At 44.3% G+C, this 19,021-nt stretch overlaps 1 protein-coding gene across 1 annotated transcript in view; it reads left to right on the top strand.

Annotated features, from left to right (window-relative positions):
- Positions 1 to 19,021, top strand: part of PRUNE2 (prune homolog 2 with BCH domain) — a 554,668-nt gene that overhangs the window by 263,020 nt on the left and 272,627 nt on the right. Inside the window, exon 8 of the mRNA XM_054397589.1 lies at positions 11,427 to 11,466. Within this exon, the coding sequence (XP_054253564.1) occupies positions 11,427 to 11,466 (40 nt within the window). The remainder of the gene's footprint in view (positions 1 to 11,426; positions 11,467 to 19,021) is intronic.

Below are 19,021 nucleotides of genomic sequence, written 5' to 3'. Positions count from 1 at the left end.
CTGGCTGATACACAGTAAAACTTTAAAATTCATCTAAAACTGTTAAAACATTTAGCACACAAAGTAAAAAACAAAACAAAACAATTTTTCTTACTCACAGTATTATATTCCTACTTACAAGTATGTAAGCATTCTGTTACAGTGGTGGCATCAATCAGGTATCCGTTGCATAAATGACAGGTTATATGAACATTAATGTCCCAAAGTTTAATCTTTCTAGTCATCATCTTTGGTATCTGTGAAAAAAATATAATAAATCACCCACACATTACATAGCAACTCAGATGTACTTATGAGGTAAAAGTAGTTTTGGAATAAATGAGTAACCATAATTCACCTTAAACATATGCTTATGTAGATAGCTTCAGACTGTTGTATATTTATGCATATCTTTTGAGAGAGTACTAAACTTTTAAAAGACAACAAAAATCAATGGTGTAATAATTGAAATCTACACTATTTTATATGCCAAGTTTGCAGAGTGGAAGGGTCCTATTACATTATTAACACTAACCAAGTGTGATGGGTTAGCTTTGATCAAATGCCAAAATCCCATCCATATGCTTGCTCACTCCCTCTCCTCAGCAGAACAGGGAGAGAAAGTAGGAAGAACAGGAACAAGCAAGCTCATGATTTGAAATAAAACCAGGGAGATTGCTTACCAGTTATGGCCACAGGCAAAACAGAATTGACTTGAGGAAAAATAATTCATTGCAAATTAAAATTAAAATGTAATTATTAAGTCAGGTAGTGGGAAACAAAAAGACAAACATTAAACCAACAGTTTTCTTCCTCCCCTTTCCCATGCCCAACTTCAGTCCTTCACCCTAAACTCTTCTGCACCATCTGCACCCCCCCTCTCCCATGCTGCACAAGGGAGATAGGGGGGTTTCTGATCAGACAGATCAGAACCTATACCGGGGAACTCAATTCCTTCTTTCTAAACCTTATTTTATAGCTAGGTTTCCATGTAACAATAGCCACCACATATTTTGCAGTTTCAATATAGCAAATGATATCTCCAATTTAAATGTCTGTATGAACTACACATATTTCTATAGCGCAGAAGAACTATTTATGAAATAGCTTCAGAAATATTTATGAGATTACTTAAACTGTCATTTGAACCACTAGCCAAATAGGAAGTTAACCATTCTGAAGGTAATTGAATGCTTAAATTTTAATAGGTAAAAATAGTTAGAAAGCTAAAAGCATACCTAAAATGGCAAACACCCAAGCACAAAAATTAAATATAATTCTGTGGAGGTTTGTCCCTGACCTGGAGGCCAGATGCCCACCAAAGCCACTCTATCACTCCCCCTCTTAAATGGTCAGGGGGAGAGGGGGAAAAAATATAACAAAAGTCAGTAATAAGATAGAAGCAATTTTAATAACAATAATGAGCAAAAAGTGAAAGCAGAGAGAGAGATGTTAGTCTCTACTTCCCATCAGCAGGACGATGGTCAGTCTCAGGAAGCAGGGCTCTCTAAGTTTGGTGGTTACTTAGGAGGATAGTTGCCATGGATGAATCCCCCACTTCCTTCTTTCACTTCATTCTTATATCTGAGCTGACATCATATGGCATGGAATACCTCTTTGGACAGTCTGGGTCAGCTGGCTCAGCTGTGTCCCCTTCCAAGATCTTGCCCGCCCCTGTATAAGTTTTGAGTTAAATTAACGAGGCAGGAATTATAAAATATAGTTATTTTATTTTCCCAAAACCCCACCCCAAAACTATGTACAAAACTGATAGAATTATTTACAGGTTCTATTCGGTTGTGAATTCTTCCAGGATGATTAATGGCAATTTTGACACAATTTAGAGAGTTCAGAGACTGGAAAAAGCTATGACACAAATAGCTTCACCCACTTATAAACCAAAGGCCAACCAATAACCCTTAGGAAAAATGATCAGGCCAGGGTTTACTCACGAAGATTAAAGTGGGAATTTGGAAATGGTCCCTAGCTGACAGGCTCCAGAAACTGTCGGTTTGTAATCCAGTTCGAGGCTCAGGCTTTATCCCAGGGCTCTGGACCAGGCACTCGAAGCAAGGCAGGACACTCGAGATGACAAGCCTTGAAGTGAGGCAGATTTCAGCAAGGAGGATCTGAGCAAGGTGGATATGAGCAAGGGGATCTGAGCAGGAGCCGATTTGAGCAGGAGCCCCAGGCTACCTAGCCGCTTGTATATATACAAAATGCCAGAGGTCACTTGGTCCAATAGGGCACTAACGCTAACATGTAGCCACCCAATGGAAAAGCCTTCTGCTAGGCTATGACCATGATAGGCAGAGGACAGGACCTCGTATCTGGGGAAGCTTATGTGCTCTGACCCCAGATGGGCATCTTGTTTACCAGACAGGCAAGGTCCTGTCCCCTTTGTTCTTTTTCCCGCCTTGCCCTGTTGTTGTGTCAGGAAGGAGGGGAGAGAAAGGACCTGTCTAGACATCTTGAGGCCTGTCTGAATTTGTACTGGCCATGTGTCATGGCCTACCCCCACAGCCCCTCAGTGTAATCTTGGGGCAGGGAAATGTTGAGAAGACACAGCCTGGATACTTATTCAACAGTAGCCAAAACACTGCTGTGTTATCAACTACTGCTGCAAAACACAGCACTAGAAAGATGCTGTGAGGAGAATTAACTGCAGCTCAGCCAAACTCAATACAAACTCTAGTTATTTGATTAGGCAGGAATTTAGCTAAAACTATGGATGCACAAAGAGTGAATCCAAGCATTAATCAGGATGAGAAGACAAAGGTATTATGGTAAAAACTAAAATAAAGAAATAATTTATATTCTGGAGAACACTGGATATTTTTTCCCCCTATAGATTACTCAAGCAATGCCATCACTCTACCTCGTTCTCGATCTGGTAAGCAGTATGTGCTGACTATGGTAGAGGCAAGCACTGGATGGTTGGAAACTTATCCAGTTCCTCATGCAACTGCACATAACACCATTCTTGGTCTGGAAAGACAAATCCTCTGGAGACACGGAACTCCAGAGAGGATTGAGTCAGACAATGGAACTCATTTCAAGAACAATCTTGTGAAAAAATGGGCCAAAGAGCACGGCATCGAGTGGATATTCCACATTCCCTACTATGCACCAGCTGCAGGAAAGATCGAACACTACAATGGTTTGCTGATAACCTCTCTCAAAGCCATGGGGGGTGGATCCTTGAAAAGCTGGGAGAAGCATTTAGCACAAGCAACCTGGCTGGTGAATAATAGAATAGGTGAATAATTTAGTTAAAACTATGGATGCACAAAGAGTGAATCCAAGCATTAATCAGGATGAGAAGACAAAGGTATTATGGTAAAAACTGAAATAAAGAAATAATTTATATTCTGGAGAACACTGGATATTTTTTCCCCCTATAGATTACTCAACCAATGCCAAACGAGGTATTAACCAGTAAGAGCTCAGGTAGGACAAAATTTAAGAAGATGTGAATTAACTATAGAATAAAGAGAAAAAAATGCTATAAAATAGGTAGCTTAATTAAAGTCATTTTTGTCAGAGAAACAGAGGATAGCAAAGAAAATGCATCTAGACAAATATTCGTTTAATGAATGGGAAATAAAACCCAGATATTTTTTTGTAAAGGAAAAATATACATTTAGTAGAATTCCCCAATTACACCTAAGCAGCAAATAAACCTGGTGACAGTTTTATAAAACTTGCAAGAAGCGCACCGGAAAACTCAGTAGTTGTTTAAAAAACACACTGGAATCTATTAGCAGGAAGTAGTGGTACAAAGGCAATTTTTTTCAGGGCCTTAGTCACTTCAAAATAAGATGTAAGCCACACTAAGAGGCTTCTTCAGAAGACCTGACCCATACTGCCAGCATGCAGCTGTTAAAACAAGAGAATAGATTCAATACTGTAACAGGTTAAAGCGCTGCGAATGGGTTAACCTGCCTGTTTCCCTCCAACACAGAAGCGAGGGAAGAGTCACACATACACAAAACCCTCTGGGTTAAGATAAAAAGAGTTGAGATTAAAAGTTTACTGAGTAAATGATATAATAACAGTACAATGCACAATTACCTTAGCTAATAATATAATGCACAATTACCTTAGCTTAGCCTATTTGCAGAAAAGCAGTAGCATAAAGCAAACTAACCAACTCCCACCCATCTCGCCGCCATCTGTGCAGGAAAGAGACAACACACAAAAAACCCAGAACCCAAAAGCAGCAACTGGAACAGGAAGCCTCTCGTTACAATCTGAACTTCAAGCCCCATAACACTTTGCTCCAGCCAGAACTTTCATTTTGAAGCTGGCTTGAAAGCAACATGTGACTGAATATCAGCAGCAGATTTAACTTAACCTATGACAACTACACATAGAATCATAGAATCATTTTGGTTGGAAAAGGCCTTTAAGATCATCAACTCCAACAATCAACCCAACACCACTGTGGCCATTAAACCATGTCCTGAAGTGCCATGTCTACACATTTGTTGAACACCTCCAGAGATGGCGACTCCACCACATCCCTAGGCAGCCTATTCCAATGCTTAACTAGTATTTCAGTAAAGAATTTTTTCCTAATATCCAACCTAAACCTCTCCTGGCACAATTTGAGGACATTTCCTCTCATGTAGAGAGCAATGAAGTCTCCCGTCAGCCTCCTCTTCCCCAGACTAAACAATACCAGTTCCCTCAGCTGCTCCTCATAAGACTTGTTCTACAGACCCTTCATCAGGTTCATTGCCCTTCTCATACAGAGGTCCTGACATACAAGTTCCAACACAAGCTGAATTTCTGACAGGCAATGATATTTTGAAAGGTCATAAGTTCTTAGCATGAGATTTCATTCCAGTTTTACCTGCATCTTGTGGTCTTGAGCCATAAACAACTCAAGCTACACATTATCCTTTGCTCACGGAATCATCATTGTCTAGCCACCAGGTGCCCACCAAGCTGCTCTCTCACTCAACCCTCCTCAACAGGACAAGGGAGAAAAGATGATGAAAAAGCTCATGGGTTGAGTTAAGGACAGGGAGATCACTCACCAGTTACTATCACAAGCAAAACAGATTCAACTCGGAAAAAGTAATTTATTGCATATTAATAAGAGTAGGATAGTGAGAAATAAGAACAAAATTAAAACTGCTTTTCCCCAATCCTCCCTTTTTCCCAAGTCTACCTCTTCCCATCTGTCCTGAGCAGTGCAGGAGAATGGGAAAAGGGATTTGCAGCCAGTTCATAATGCTTCATCTCTGCTGCTCCTTCTCATTCATGCTCTTCCTCTGCTCCAGCATGGGTCCCCATGTGCCACAGTTCCTGTTAGGAGCCTGGCTCCAGTGTGAGGTCCTCCACAGGCTGCAGGGGGACAATGCACTTCACCATAGTCTTACAGGCTACAGGGGAATTTGTGCCTGGAGCACTCCCCTCCTCCCCCTTCCTTCTTCAGTGACCTTGGTGTCTGCAGGGTTATTTCTCACTTTTTTCTCACTCCTCTCCTTCACAGATGCTGTGCAGCATTTTTTACCCTTTTGTAAATATTTTATCACAGAGGCACCAGCAGCTTTGCTGACTGGCTCAGCTTTGGCCAGTGGTGAGTCTCTTTTGGAGCTGTCTGCCCAATATGGGTTTAGTTCCTGGTCTCTTTACACAGAGATCACCCCTATAGCCCCCCTGCTACCAAATCCTTGCCATGTAAACCCATTACAATTCCTGAGATACATAAAGAAGAAATGAGAGGGCTCAAATTGCAACCTTTAATAAGAAATTTAAATTAAGAAGAGCAAACAATTAATCAATTATTTGGAAACATGTATTTAGGGATTTCTCAGATCTGTTCTGTATCACATAAGGGGAAAGTGTATATTACAAATTAGGTCACGTTCCATTAACTAATTTGTGCTGAGTTACACCCATCCTGGATGGGGTTGAAAGAACCCAGCCCCCAGGTGGACAAAAGAAACTTAATCCGGGGGAGACTTGGCTCTTCCCCTGCCAGGAGAAGGAGGGTCCCCTGACTCGAAAGTGGTCTATTCCACTCCCCCTTCCTGTCCAGCAAGCCTATAAAAAGGGAGGACACCTCACTGCTTGCTCTCTTTCCTGCCTTGTCTGCTTGAAAGAACACCGCTGCCTCCTGCACTGACCACGTGGCTGGGGCCTACTTTCTTCCAACTGAATCCACTGGCATCCAGGGGAATACAAGGCCATCCAGGCTTGGTTTTGTATATTTTCCCATTTACCCTCATCCCTCACCTCTGTGAACCCTCCCTGTTACTGCTATATATATTTTTTTTTTCTTTTGTAAAAAAAAAAGAAAATTTACTTCTTCTACTTCCAAACTGATTTCAGACTATTTCTTTCATGAATTTACTTCTCCTCTCCCCTACCCCCTTTTTGTTCTCTTTCCTCTCTCTGCACCTTGCCAGGAGAAAGGGAGAGGGGTAGGGGAGGAATCTCAATCTGTTATCATTTGAGCTCCTAGACTCCAGTCAGAGCTCAAACCACCACATAATTGTACTGAGATGGAGTCAAGTTTCTTTATAGCAACCTGCATGGTGCTGTGCTTTGTATTTGTAAGGGGCATACTTGTAGTTAAAACAATGTTGATGACATAGCAGTGTTTTGGCTATTGCTAAATGGTGCTTGCACAGCATCAAGACTTTCTTCCTTCCCTCACACACACATAAACGGGGAGTAGGCTGGGGGTGGGGGGCAAGAGATTGGGAGGGGTGAATTAAAGATTGAATTAAGGACTGAATTAAGGACTGAATTAAAGAATCAAGTTAATGTCTGTTTAACAGAACTAGGCTGTTTTTCCAGCATAAGCATGAGTTAGCAGAATCCTTGTTTTTCCAACTTGGCAGGGGGGCCTACCCCTCTGAAGGGGTGTGATATGGACTGAGACAACTGCCTTCTGGCATGTATACCTCATTATCTAGAAAACAATGTGCTGAAACAACCGCCTTTAGGTGTGCATGCTTTGTTATCTAGGAAATCATAGAATTAGTTGCAGTAGATGAAATAGAGCATTGAAGTTATATAACCAAACTGTTTGCTTCTTGAGTATGAGCTATAGAATATATGGAGTGCTTGATAAAATTGCTATATAAGCTGGCTAAAATTTTGTCTTGGTGGATTTGCATTTTATAAGAGTGTGGACCCTATGCTCTTCCCCCTAGTGAAAATAAACATGCTTTGGCATACAGTCCATCTGTGAGTCGATTCCTTTGAATCATTTCTGGTGAGCCAGGACGGAGGACTTCTGTTTTGCTTCAAGACCCTCGGGACCAGGGACCCTCCAAGGACGCCCCAGAGTCCTTACTCCATGGAGGCTCCACAGGCCCCTGGATCATCACAGAAGCAGACAAGTCCCTGAAAAATGGTACCAAACAAAAGCACCTTTCCCTAGTAGTATTATTCTCTAAGGTTTGTAAAGTACCTAATGTATAAAATCCAGAAGCCATATGCAGGAAATATAGAACTAAGATTGTGGGTTCGAGTCCCACCTTAGTTACTGGAAGTAAGAGGTACCCCAAGACTGAGGGTTCAAATCCTAGCTTGGGTCAGGCTCTGGGTTTGGGGTCGATAACTAATCGGATCATTGGTATATTGATTTATGTGGCTTGGATTTAGATTTGGTATAGCACTTGCGATTGGGATAAGTCTTTTTATTTATTATTTGTAGCAGTGTTTTAAACATGCACCATTTGTCCTTGTATTTGCTAAATAAGCAAATGCTGGGCTTTGTTTTATGAATATTTCTGTATATTTGCTGCGTGAATAATCCGGTTACATTTGTAACCGGATCAAGTGGCATAAGACTCAGTATCAGATTCCCACTCTAACTCAGGAATTTGATCCCTCTCTGACAGAAACTGAGTTAAGATTGCAGCAACAAGAAATAGAAGAAAACCAGCAGTGTAATTTTGAGGTAATACAGGAGAAAAAAGAGTAAGAACCATCATGGTAATTCTGTCCTGATATTGGATGGTATCTTCTGGACACTAATACAAACTTTGGAAGCCAGAAGAGCTATTAAATAGAATATAGAAAATTTCAAGGGGTAGGATTTGTTGTCTTTTCTGCCACCTAGTATCGATTTTTAGTATACCAGTTTCGGGCTATTCTAGTCATAAAGTCATTTTGAGGTTGAGGTGGTAAAAGATCATACAGTCTGATCTTAAGACACTATTTTGGTGTGTGAAAGATTGGTGAATGTGTGAGTGGATGAGCCATGTTATTAACATGAAAGTGAATACGGAGTCTCGAGCTGCAGTTCCACCATCCCACAAGGGACGTGGTCAGTGACAGACAAAGTGAATGGCGTGAAGGCCCTGAGAGACACAGACACACCAGAGCCATACAGTAGTACAAAGTGAGTGTGGAGCTCTAATCTGAGGTTCCATTTCTCAGTGATGAAAGTAGCCAGAGATGAGCAAAGTGTGTGACAACAATAATCACAATGGGAAATAATCTGGAGAAAGAACAAATAAAATACAGCCTCCTAGGATGCATTCTAGTACATTGGAAAGACATTGGGGGGCCCCCTGTGCTGGGGCACACCCATCCTGGATGGGGCTGAGAAGAACCCAGCCCCAGGTGGACAAAAGAAATTTAATCTGGGGAGGGCTTGGCCCCTCCCCTGCTGGGAGAAGGTGGTCCCCTGACTCAGAGGTGGTCTATTCCACTTCCCCTTCCTGTCCAGCAAGCCTATAAAAGGGGTGGATATCTTGCTGCTCTTCCCTTTTTTCCTGCCTCGTCTGCTCGAGAGGATTTTCTGCTGCTGTTGCTGTCTGTCTCCTGCACCGGACCACGTGGCTGGGGCCCTTTCTCTCTCTCAGCTGAATCCACCGACATCCAGGGGAACACAAGGCCATCCAGGCTTGGTTTTGTATATATTTTTTTCCCACTTACCCTCATCCCTCACCTCTCTGAACCCCCCCTTGTTACTGATCTATATATATATATATATATATATATATATGTAAAAAACTTTTTTTTTCCTTTCCCTTTTGTGAAAGCAGAAAAAAATTTACTCCTCCTACTTCCAAACCAACTTCAGAATATTTCTTTCACAATTTTTTTTTCCTTTTCCCCTCCCCTTTTTTTTTTCCCTTTCTTCTCTCTCTCCACCCTGCCGAGGAAAAAGGGAGAGGGGCAGGGGGAGGAATTTATATCTATTATCATTTGAGCTCCTAAACTCAAAGCTCAAACTACCACACCCCCAAAAGGAAGCATGAATTAAAAAACACTTATTAAATACTGCACACAATGGTGGCCGTTGTATAAATTAGATGATGAAGAAAAATGACCACCAAATGGAACCCTAAATTATAATAACCTTTTGCAATTCATGTTATTTTTAAGAAGAGAAAGCAAATGGGATGAAGTAGTCTACGCAGATGTTTTTCATTCTCCGTGACTACCTTGAGATGCAAAGGAATTGTGGTATTAACATAACTCCCTGTGACCCTTTTGTACTAGCCCTGGAAAAGAGATAACCACAAAGCAGGAGTGGGTAAAATGAAGAGGTGTTGGTAGTATTATTCAGTGGGGCAAAGGTGCCTGAAAAATAAATTGAACAACGACAGCATGGAGGATTTTGTAACCCCTATAGACGTGGAGAAAAGGAGAACAAGATCAAGAACAGGGACAGTCACCACTTTCATTAGAAAAATCTGGAGCAACTACTTTAATTCCCCCCTCCTCACCCATGATTGCAGTCATGCCAACTTAAAAAATGAAAGTGCTGGCTGGAGCAAAGTATTATGGGGCTTGAAGTTCAGATTGTACACATGGGAGGCTTCCTGTTCTGGTTGGTGCATCTGGGTCTTGGATGTTGGCTCCTTTCTGCAAGCATGGTGGTAAGACAGGCGTGAGTTAGGTAGCGTGCTGGTTTTAGTTTTCTGGTTTATGCTGGGTTTTGCTAAGGTAATGTGATGGCTTTATGACTGTCTTTTTAATTTTTCTTCACAAAGTTCAAGCAGAGAAAGTGAAAGAATGTAAATAAATCACTATTGGGTATAAGAGAGCAAAATAATGATTATTCTAAACACTTCCATTGGAGAGAGAGAAATGTTTAAGAACTACTACTCAAAACAAGGTTGGGGAGTAGGGCAGTCTGGGACTCGGCTTGCTCGCTCGGTTTCTGTCTGCCTGCTTCTACTTTTCTGGCTGAAGATAACATACTGACCTTGACAAGCTAAGTCTAACAGCCTCTCTGCTTCTTGACTCTCTGCCTTCTGCCAGGCGGGTCTGGGGGGATTCCTTCTGGCTGAGAGGGGAGGCCCCTTGGGGAAGGCCCCTTGTGGGAAGCAAAGGGAGCTTGGTTGTGCTTTTCTGTTGATTGTACATATTTGTAAATGTTGTGAATAGTGTATATTTGTACATATTCAGAGCATTTCATCATAGATTGTAGATTTGCTTGTAAATACAGCTTTCATTTGCTTCCAGACTGAGCTAGCCTGGTTATTGTCGATGTGGGACAGAGATTTCAGCTCTCACACTGTTACAATTCATTATTTTGGTGCCCAAAGTGGGGCAATTGCTTGTATGATTTATTTCTGCTCAGATTAGGAAGCAAAATGAAGATGTTTTGGATTCTTTGGCCTCTTATTTACTCTGTTATCAGTGTGATGATCTATAAATGGGCCATTTCTGCCATGATAGATAAGATTGTGAGATATGTGGCATATAAGCTGTTTCTTTGGGGTAAGAACAAGTTACTGAAAGTTGTTGAGTTTTGTTCCAGTTTTATCCAGTTTTATGGTACCTCAACTACAAATCTGCCAGCAGAAGCATTTGAGTTTGCTATTCCTCTTGCAGAAGATTCTGTGAACCAAGGGAACCCTACATTGATTTTTATGCTAAGCCTGAATCTGGTATTTGTTGTAATAATCATATGGCTACTGGTTGCACTGTATTGAGAAAGACATGGGGCTATTTGCTCTAGCAGCTTCCGTAGACATAGAAGAAAGCATAGAAAAGCTCAGAGAGATTTGGAATTAGGTTCTGATTCTAATTACAGCATCCAGGAGATAACAATTAAGTGCAGGGAAGAGAAGGCTTGTGAGAAAGATGCCGATAACCTTGGCTCAGAGCCAGTAGCAGCAGCTGCAGGAACTCTGCCAGTAGCTCCCAAAACTTTGCCAGGATCTCAGATAACTGCCATGGCTACCTAGACAAGCACCATTAACGAGGCACAGTCTCTTCCTCCCTCTGCTGCCAAGATGGAAGCAGCAGCGGCTGCAGGGTCCCGAAGAGTACATGTTGACTCTGCACAGAATCTCTCTGTTCCTGCTGACTCATCTGTGAATGTGAAAGCTAAACCAGTGAACTGGGTTGCCGCTCTCACCAGAAAGTGCAAAGGAGCCACAGGAGGAGGTGCAGATGCTGCAGGAGAGGGTGCAAAAGGAGGACAGGATCCTTCTGTTCAGGGTCCCTCTGTTAAGAAAGATGCTTCTGATGAGGAAGAGAAGGTCAGCCTTAAAAGTCTGGCAGACTTCTTGAGAACACACATGGATGATGGAGATGTGGGACAGGATGTGGACCCTGGTAAATTAGCAACTGCTGGAAGTGCCTCTGAACTCCAGGAAATTACACAGAGCATTCCAGTAGAAGTATGGGGACAGAGAGCTCAAGAAGATGATGATGATGATGATGAGGATGATATACAGTCAGCTAATGCACCCAGACAGGAAATTAGACATAGACAGGCATCTAGGCAAGTGCATTGGTAAAGTTTCTCTGTGGGCACGCCTCCTACTGGCAGTCCTTATGAGGTACCCCAGCACAGATGATTTACCATGGAACCCCAAACCTTCGACCACATTAAATGAGGGAATAAAGCGTCTGAGAGAGTTTGCTGTGAGAGAAGTGATGTATGGAGATCATAAGACTCTGAATCCTGATGAAATTCATGTAGGAACAGGCCTTGCCAAAAAGCTCATTAAGCTTGCTCCTCCTAATTATGCTACCATTCTGGCAAGCAGAATTGTGGCAAGAAATTATGGTGGACTGCATCCCACTGTTGGCCATTTCACTGACCAAATGAGGCAATTGGAGGATAGTCTTGCACGTACTTCTTTGCTTTCAGCCATTGAAACTCTGTCTGGAGAGATAAAGAATTGCGTGAAAGAGCATAAGGAGGAATTTAAAACCTCCATATCCAACTTGATGAAGGGGGACGATTCTGATTCCTCTTCCTCCAGATGGATACAGGTTTCAGCTGTCACGAACAGACGTCTTCCAAGAAGGCCATTCCAAAACAGGTCAAACCAAAACAGACAACAGAGGCAATCATGTGGCAGTATCTGGATAACTCTGTGTGATCAGTTTAGTGAGAACATGAACAGATGGGATGGTCAACCAACTTCTGATCTGTCCAGGAGGTTATGGGAGCTGCAGACTGGCAGAGCCTGAGGTAAAAACACCAGAAGGGTAGCTGTCACTTCCTCAGTTTCCCAGAACAACTCTAATAGTTCCAACACTGATTCTATTTCTAGTACCGGATGTTCTGCCAGCTGTACATGTAGAAGTAATCCCCACAATTAGGGATGCCCTGCCTTCCACCAGGGGGAGGTAAGGGATAATGGAGATAACAGAATCTATTGGGATGTGTACATCCAGTGGCCTGGCACTTCAAAATTTCAGAAGTACAGGGCCTTGGTTGACACAGGAGCTCAGTGCACCATAATACCATCAAATTATCAAGTGGGAGAATCTACAACTATTCAAGGAGTCACTGGTGGATCTCAAGAGTTGTTTAAGATAGAGGTTGACATAAGTTTATCCGGGAAGCAGTGGAAGAAACATACTATTGTAATGGGACCTAATGCACCGTGTATTTTGGGAACTGATTTTCTGAGAGAAGGGCGTTTCAAAGACACTAAGACCCTATGGGTTACAAATGGGCTTTTGGAATAGCAGCTGTAGAAACTGAAGGAGGAAAACTGAAGTTGTCTATTAGACCTAAGCTTTGAGATGAATCTGCAGTTGTGGGACATCACGAGATAAAGGATGTGAAGTTGCTGGTTGCTTCTCAAACTGTGCATCACAGACAATACAGAACCAACTGTGACTCTTTGCTGCCCATTCAAAACCTCATTCGTCAGCTGGAAAGTCAGAAGGTCATCAGCAAAACTCATTCACCTTTCAACAGTCCAATCTGGCCTGTGAGAAAGCAGAATGGAGAATGGTGTCTGACAGCTGATTTCCATGCCTTGAATGAAATCACTCCACCCATGAGTGCAGCTGTACTAGATATGATGGAACTCCAATATGAGCTGGAATCCAAGGAGGCCAAATTCTATGCTACCATAAACATTGCTAATGCTTTCTTCTCTATTCCCATAGCAGAGGAATGCAGGCCTCAGTCTGCTTTCACCTGGAGAGGCTTACAATACACATTCAATCGTTTGCCCCAGGGGTGGATTCACAGTTCAACCATCTGCAATGCAGTGATCCATGATGCTTTGGAGAAAGGTGGAGCTCCAGAACACATTCAGTTCATCGATGACATCATCGTCTGGGGTGAAACTGCTGAAGAAGTCTTCGAGAAAGGTAACAAAATCATTGACATTCTCTTGCAAGCTGGTTTCGCTATCAAGCGAGACAAGGTGAAAGGACCTGCCAGAGAAATCCAGTTTCTGGGAGTGCGGTTGCAAGATGGTCGCCGTCACATCCCAATGGATGTGATAAACAGAGTCTCCACCATGGCAAATCCCGTCAACAAGAAAGAAACTCTGCGTTTCTTAGGCATAGTGGGATTTTGGAGACAGCACATTCCTGGATACAGTCAGATTGTGAAACCTCTGTATGATGTGACTCGAAAGAGAAACAGTTTCCAATGGGGTCCTGAGCAACAAGCAGCCTTTGACCAGATCAAGCGAGAGGTAGTCCAAGCCATGGGTCTGGGACCTGTCCGAACTGGTCCAGACATTAAGAACATTCTGTACATGGCTGCGAGTGACAATGGTCCAACCTGGTGCTTATGGTAAAGAGCTCCAGGAGAGACACGAGGACGTCCTCTTGGTTTCTGGGGTCGTGGCTACAGAGGCTCAGAAGCTAAATACACTCCAAGAGAGAAAGAGATTTTAGCTGCTTATGAAGGAATAAAAGCTGCTTCTGAAGTGATTGGAACTGAGTCACAGCTTCTTCTAGCTCCTAGATTGCCAGTTCTGAATTGGATGTTCAAAGGCCTCACCTCAAAATGCATGAGATGCTACCTGGTCTAAGTGGATGGCTCTGATAACACAGAGAGCTCGAATGGGAAATCTTGAAAGGCCTGGTTTGGTGGAGGCGATCACAAACTGGCCGGAAAGCACAAGCTGTGCAAAACCTCCAGAGGAGAGAGCAACTCGTGCTGAGGAAGCTCCTCCTTACAGTGATCTGTCTGATGATGAATAGAAATATGCTTTGTTCACAGATGGTTCCTGTCATCTTGTTGGAAAGAAGCGAAGGTGGAAGTCTGCAGTGTGGAGTCCAATGTGCAGGTTTGCTGAAGCGAGAGATGGAGGAGGAGAATCCAGTCAATTTGCAGAGGTAAAAGCTGTCCAGCTAGCTCTTAACGTGAGAGATGGCCAAAGCTTTATCTCTACACCAACTCATGGATGGTAGCCAATGCCTTCTGGGGTTGGCTGAAAGACTGGAAAAAGAATGGACGCCAGAGAAAAGGAAAGCCTATCTGGGCTGCAGATCTGTGGCAACACATTGCTGCTTGCATTGAGAGAATCCCAGTGAAAGTGAGACACGTCGATGCTCACATTCCTAAGAGCAAAGCTACTGAGGAACAAAAACACAACCATCTGGCAGATCTAGCTGCAAGAGTTTCCCAAGTGGATACAAACTCTGATCCTGATGTTGACTGGAAACAACGAGGTGAGCTGTTCTTAGCTCGGTGGGCCCATGACTCGTCAGGACATCAAGGCAGAGATGCAACCTACCGATGGGCTCGTGACAGATCCATTGACATTTCCATGGATGCTATCACACAAGTCATCCATGACTGTGACATTTGTGCTGCTATTAAGAAGGCAAAGCGAATCAAGCCCTTGTGGTATGGTGACTGATTGTCCAAGTACAAGTATGGTGAAGCCTGGCAGATTGACTACATCACTCTACCTCGTTCTCGATCTGGTAAGCAATATCTGCTGACTATGGTAGAGGCAAGTACTGGATGGTTGGAAACTTATCCAGTTCCTCATGCAACTGCACGTAACACCATTCTTGGTCTGGAGAGACAAATCCTGTGGAGACACGGAGCTCCAGAGAGAATTGAGTCAGACAACGGAATTCATTTCAAGAACAATCTTGTGAAAAAGTGGGCCAAAGAGGACGGCATCGAGTGGATATTCCACATTCCCTACTATGCACCAGCTGCAGGAAAGATCGAACGCTACAGTGGTTTGCTGAAAACCACTCTCAAAGCCATGGGGGTTGGATCTTTGAAAAACTGGGTGAAGCATTTAGCACAAGTCTGACGGTTTGAAACTGTCTTTTTAGTTTTTCTTTGCAAAGTTCAAGCAGAGAAAGTGAAGGAATTTAAATAAGTCACTATTTGTTGTAAGAAAGCAAAATAATGATTGTTCTACACAGTTCCATTGGATAGATAGAAATGTTTAAGGACCACTACTCAAAACAAAGCTGGGGCAGTCGGAGTCTGAGCTCTCGGCTTCCTTTCTGGGCTGTCTGGCTGCTGCTGCTTCTCTTCTGGCTGAAGATAACACACTGATCTTGGCGAGCTAAGTTAACAGCCTCTCTGCATCTTAACTTCTCTGCTTTCTTACAGGGGGGTGTGGCGGGAAGAAGCCCTTGGGAGAGAGGCCCCTTGGGAAAGGTCCCTTTGGGGGGAAGCAAAGGGAGCTTGGTTGTGCTTTTTTGTTGATTGTACATATTTGTAAATGTTGTGAATTGTGTGTATTTGTACATATTCATTGCATTTCGTCATAGATTGTATATTTGCTTGTAAATACAGCTTTCATTTGCTTCCTGACTGAGCTAGCCTGGTTCTTGTCAGTGTGGGATGGGGATTTCAGTTCTCACACTGTTAGCAGGTAATTATGCATTGTGATTATGATATCTTATGTCGTATTAAACTTATTGGTTTATCTCAACCTCAAGTTTTGTGTGTTACTTTTCCCTCACTTCTGTGTTAGGGGAGCAGACAGGTTATGCAGGGGTGTGTGTGAACCCTTGCATTAACCCATTACAGAAAGGACGCCCTTCCAGTTCATCTCCCAGAACCAGAACATGGAGACCTTAAATCTCGGACTGCATCACTATGGGAACCAGTAATTCAGGCACCTTTGAGAGAGGCTAGCAGACCAGTAGGTCCCATAAAACGCAAGGTACACCTCTCTATGGGAAATTTAGATACCTGGAAATCAGTAGCTAGAGGATATCAGGATGATGTGGCAGGGGTAGCAAAACAATTTAAAGCATTTGTGAAAAAATGAGACAGAGACTGGGATGATGTGGATTTAATGATGGATGGACTAACATATACAGAAAAGGAAATAGTCCTCAAAACTGCTAAGGATTATGGAAGAACTAAAATAAGGGATGAGGAGGATATAGATAACTACTTCTCACAATCGAAACCTCAGTGGGACCGGAACAATGCAGAACATTACCAACTTTTGCGACAATATCAGGAATGGGTGGCATATGGTTTTGAAAATGGGATACCAAAAGCAGTGAACTGGTGTGGGCAGTAGGGCCTGGCGTGGGTAGTTAGGGCCTGGCGGTCGGAAGATGTCGCGCTGTACGGAAAGATGCACTGTACGGAAAGATAAGTCACCTCTCCCCCTCTCCAGATAGCCAATAGCACTAACCTTTGATGTAAGCAGACGGAAGCTACGTTGTAAACCTAAGCTATATAATGCAGTGTTGCATACCAATAAACGCCATTTGCCATCCACCACATTGGTGTCAGTGGGCTAATGACCCAAGCGACCTGGAATTGGTTGTCGTGCTGTGCCTGAACCAGGTCACTGTTGCCGTGAGAAAGGCAACAAGTGGTGCTGAAACCCGGGAAATCAACAGCTGGGAATCAGAAAATTCACCTGGACAGGTGGACAGCGGCCGGAGCAGTTGGACCAGCCCGGCAGGGAGGACACTCCCGGACCCGCAGGGAGGATGCTCCCGGACCCGCAAGGAGGATGGAAGCCCTTGTGAAGGTTGTATCACAATTACATAAGCAGTGGGGCATCGGTTGCAAGCCCAAGGACTTTACCCTTGCCGTAGCAAGGCTTGTCCAGTTGGGTGCAATCACACAGCCGGTGGAGATACTCCACCCTGAAGTGTGGGATAGATGCTCCAAAGCATTAGCTGACGAGGTGATGTCCTTGGGGGATGGAAAAACCCTTAAATCATGGGGAAAACTCATGCAGGCCATACGAATGGCCAGAAATGATCAGGAGACATGGAGAGCAGCAAAGGACTGCTTGTTGGCAACCCCAAAACTGGGAGTCGGGGCAGCCACACAGACCTCATGCGCTCCAACAGAGAATGATCTTGCTGGGTCTAAAGATCGGCCCAGAGGCGACACGCCCCCACGATCCCCAAACCGCGAGTCTAAAGATCTGCGGGAGGGCGACACGCCCCCCCAATCCCCGAACTCCCAATCTCCGCCTCCCCCATTTCTGAACCCCCAATCTCCGCCCCCCCCACCTCTGAACCCCCAATCCCCGAAACCCCGACCTGCCCACGGAAGGACAGAAGCGATCAAAATCCTTCTGGGAAGGGCTGATGGAGGAAGCCAGGGGCGCGGTGGGGAAACCAGAGGCTGAGGAAAGCTGGGTCAGACCACCACCCTATGCGCCACAAAATGGTGCCGAGAAGAAAGGAGAAGGGCGGGGCGAGGATGTCTCTGGCGGGAGCAGGAAAGAAGCGCTAAGACCAACAAACGCGCGTGAATGGGAGGGGGAGGAGAGCGAGAGCGAGGAGAACAATGAAGATCATAGAAAAGAGAAAAAGAGCATAGGTGAGGGACAAATAACCAACCAGGACGCCCATTCGAGCAGAGGGCGGGGGGAACCAAGAAGGGGGAAAAGGCTCACCCGCAAGGGGAGCGGGCGGGAGCAAAGCCCGAGCAGAAGACGGGGCATGCCAAGAAAGGGGGGACGACCCGCACGTAAGGGGAGTGGGTGGGGTCGGAGCCCGCGTAAGAGAAGTGGGCAGGACCAGAGTCCAACGAAAAGATACCGGGATCCGGAAGTAACCAGCCAGTCGACTTCCGACTCCGGATCGGACATCAGCTGGGACGACTGGCCCAGCACTTGGACTATAGATGACTCAAATTCAGAGGAGGAGGAGACGGAGACAGACAAACCCAAAAGCCAAAATGCCCCCAACCGAGTCAAAGGAGAGGTACAAGAAGAACAGATCACTTTCACGGACTGGAGAAAAATACAGATAGCATGTGCAGAGTGGATTCCGTCAGTCCCGCTAGCGTACCCGGTCCGGGTAACGGAGGGGGGACAGAGGGTCTTTTCACCTATAAACCCTAAGGAGGTACAAGTGATCGCTAAAGCGATTGCGGAAAAGGGACTCAACTCTGCCATAGTCGCCACCCTTATAGACGGTGTTTTTGGGGGAGAAGACATGCTCCCGTTTGATATAAGACAAGTCTGTGGGTTGTTGTTCAACGGGGCAGGGATGATTGTCTTTAGACAAGAATGGAAGGATGGCTGCGCAAGGCAATTGGCTCAAGTAACTGGGGCGGACCACCCGCTACACAGCTCTAGCCTGCAGCGGCTACTGGGTAAGGACCCAACAATGACTACCCCCCAGGCGCAAGCCCAGGGCATGCAGGCTCATGAAATTATAGCAACCACTCGCGTGGCTAAGGAAGCCATTCATATGACCTCCACAACTATTGCTGGATCGTCACCGTGGTCTACCATAAAGCAAAGTGAGAGTGAGAGTTTTACACAATTTGTGGACCACCTCCAAGCGGCAGTCGATTCCTCGACCCTGCCCCTGGAGGCAAAAGGTCCAGTTGTAGCCGACTGCTTATGGCAACAGTGCAACTCGGCAACTAAAG

The sequence above is a fragment of the Indicator indicator genome, chromosome Z (assembly GCF_027791375.1).
Source record: "Indicator indicator isolate 239-I01 chromosome Z, UM_Iind_1.1, whole genome shotgun sequence".
In the NCBI taxonomy this organism is placed as follows: Eukaryota; Metazoa; Chordata; class Aves; order Piciformes; family Indicatoridae; genus Indicator; species Indicator indicator.
Note: the sequence above shows the minus strand (reverse complement) of the source record. Positions and strands in the feature narration are given on the sequence as shown.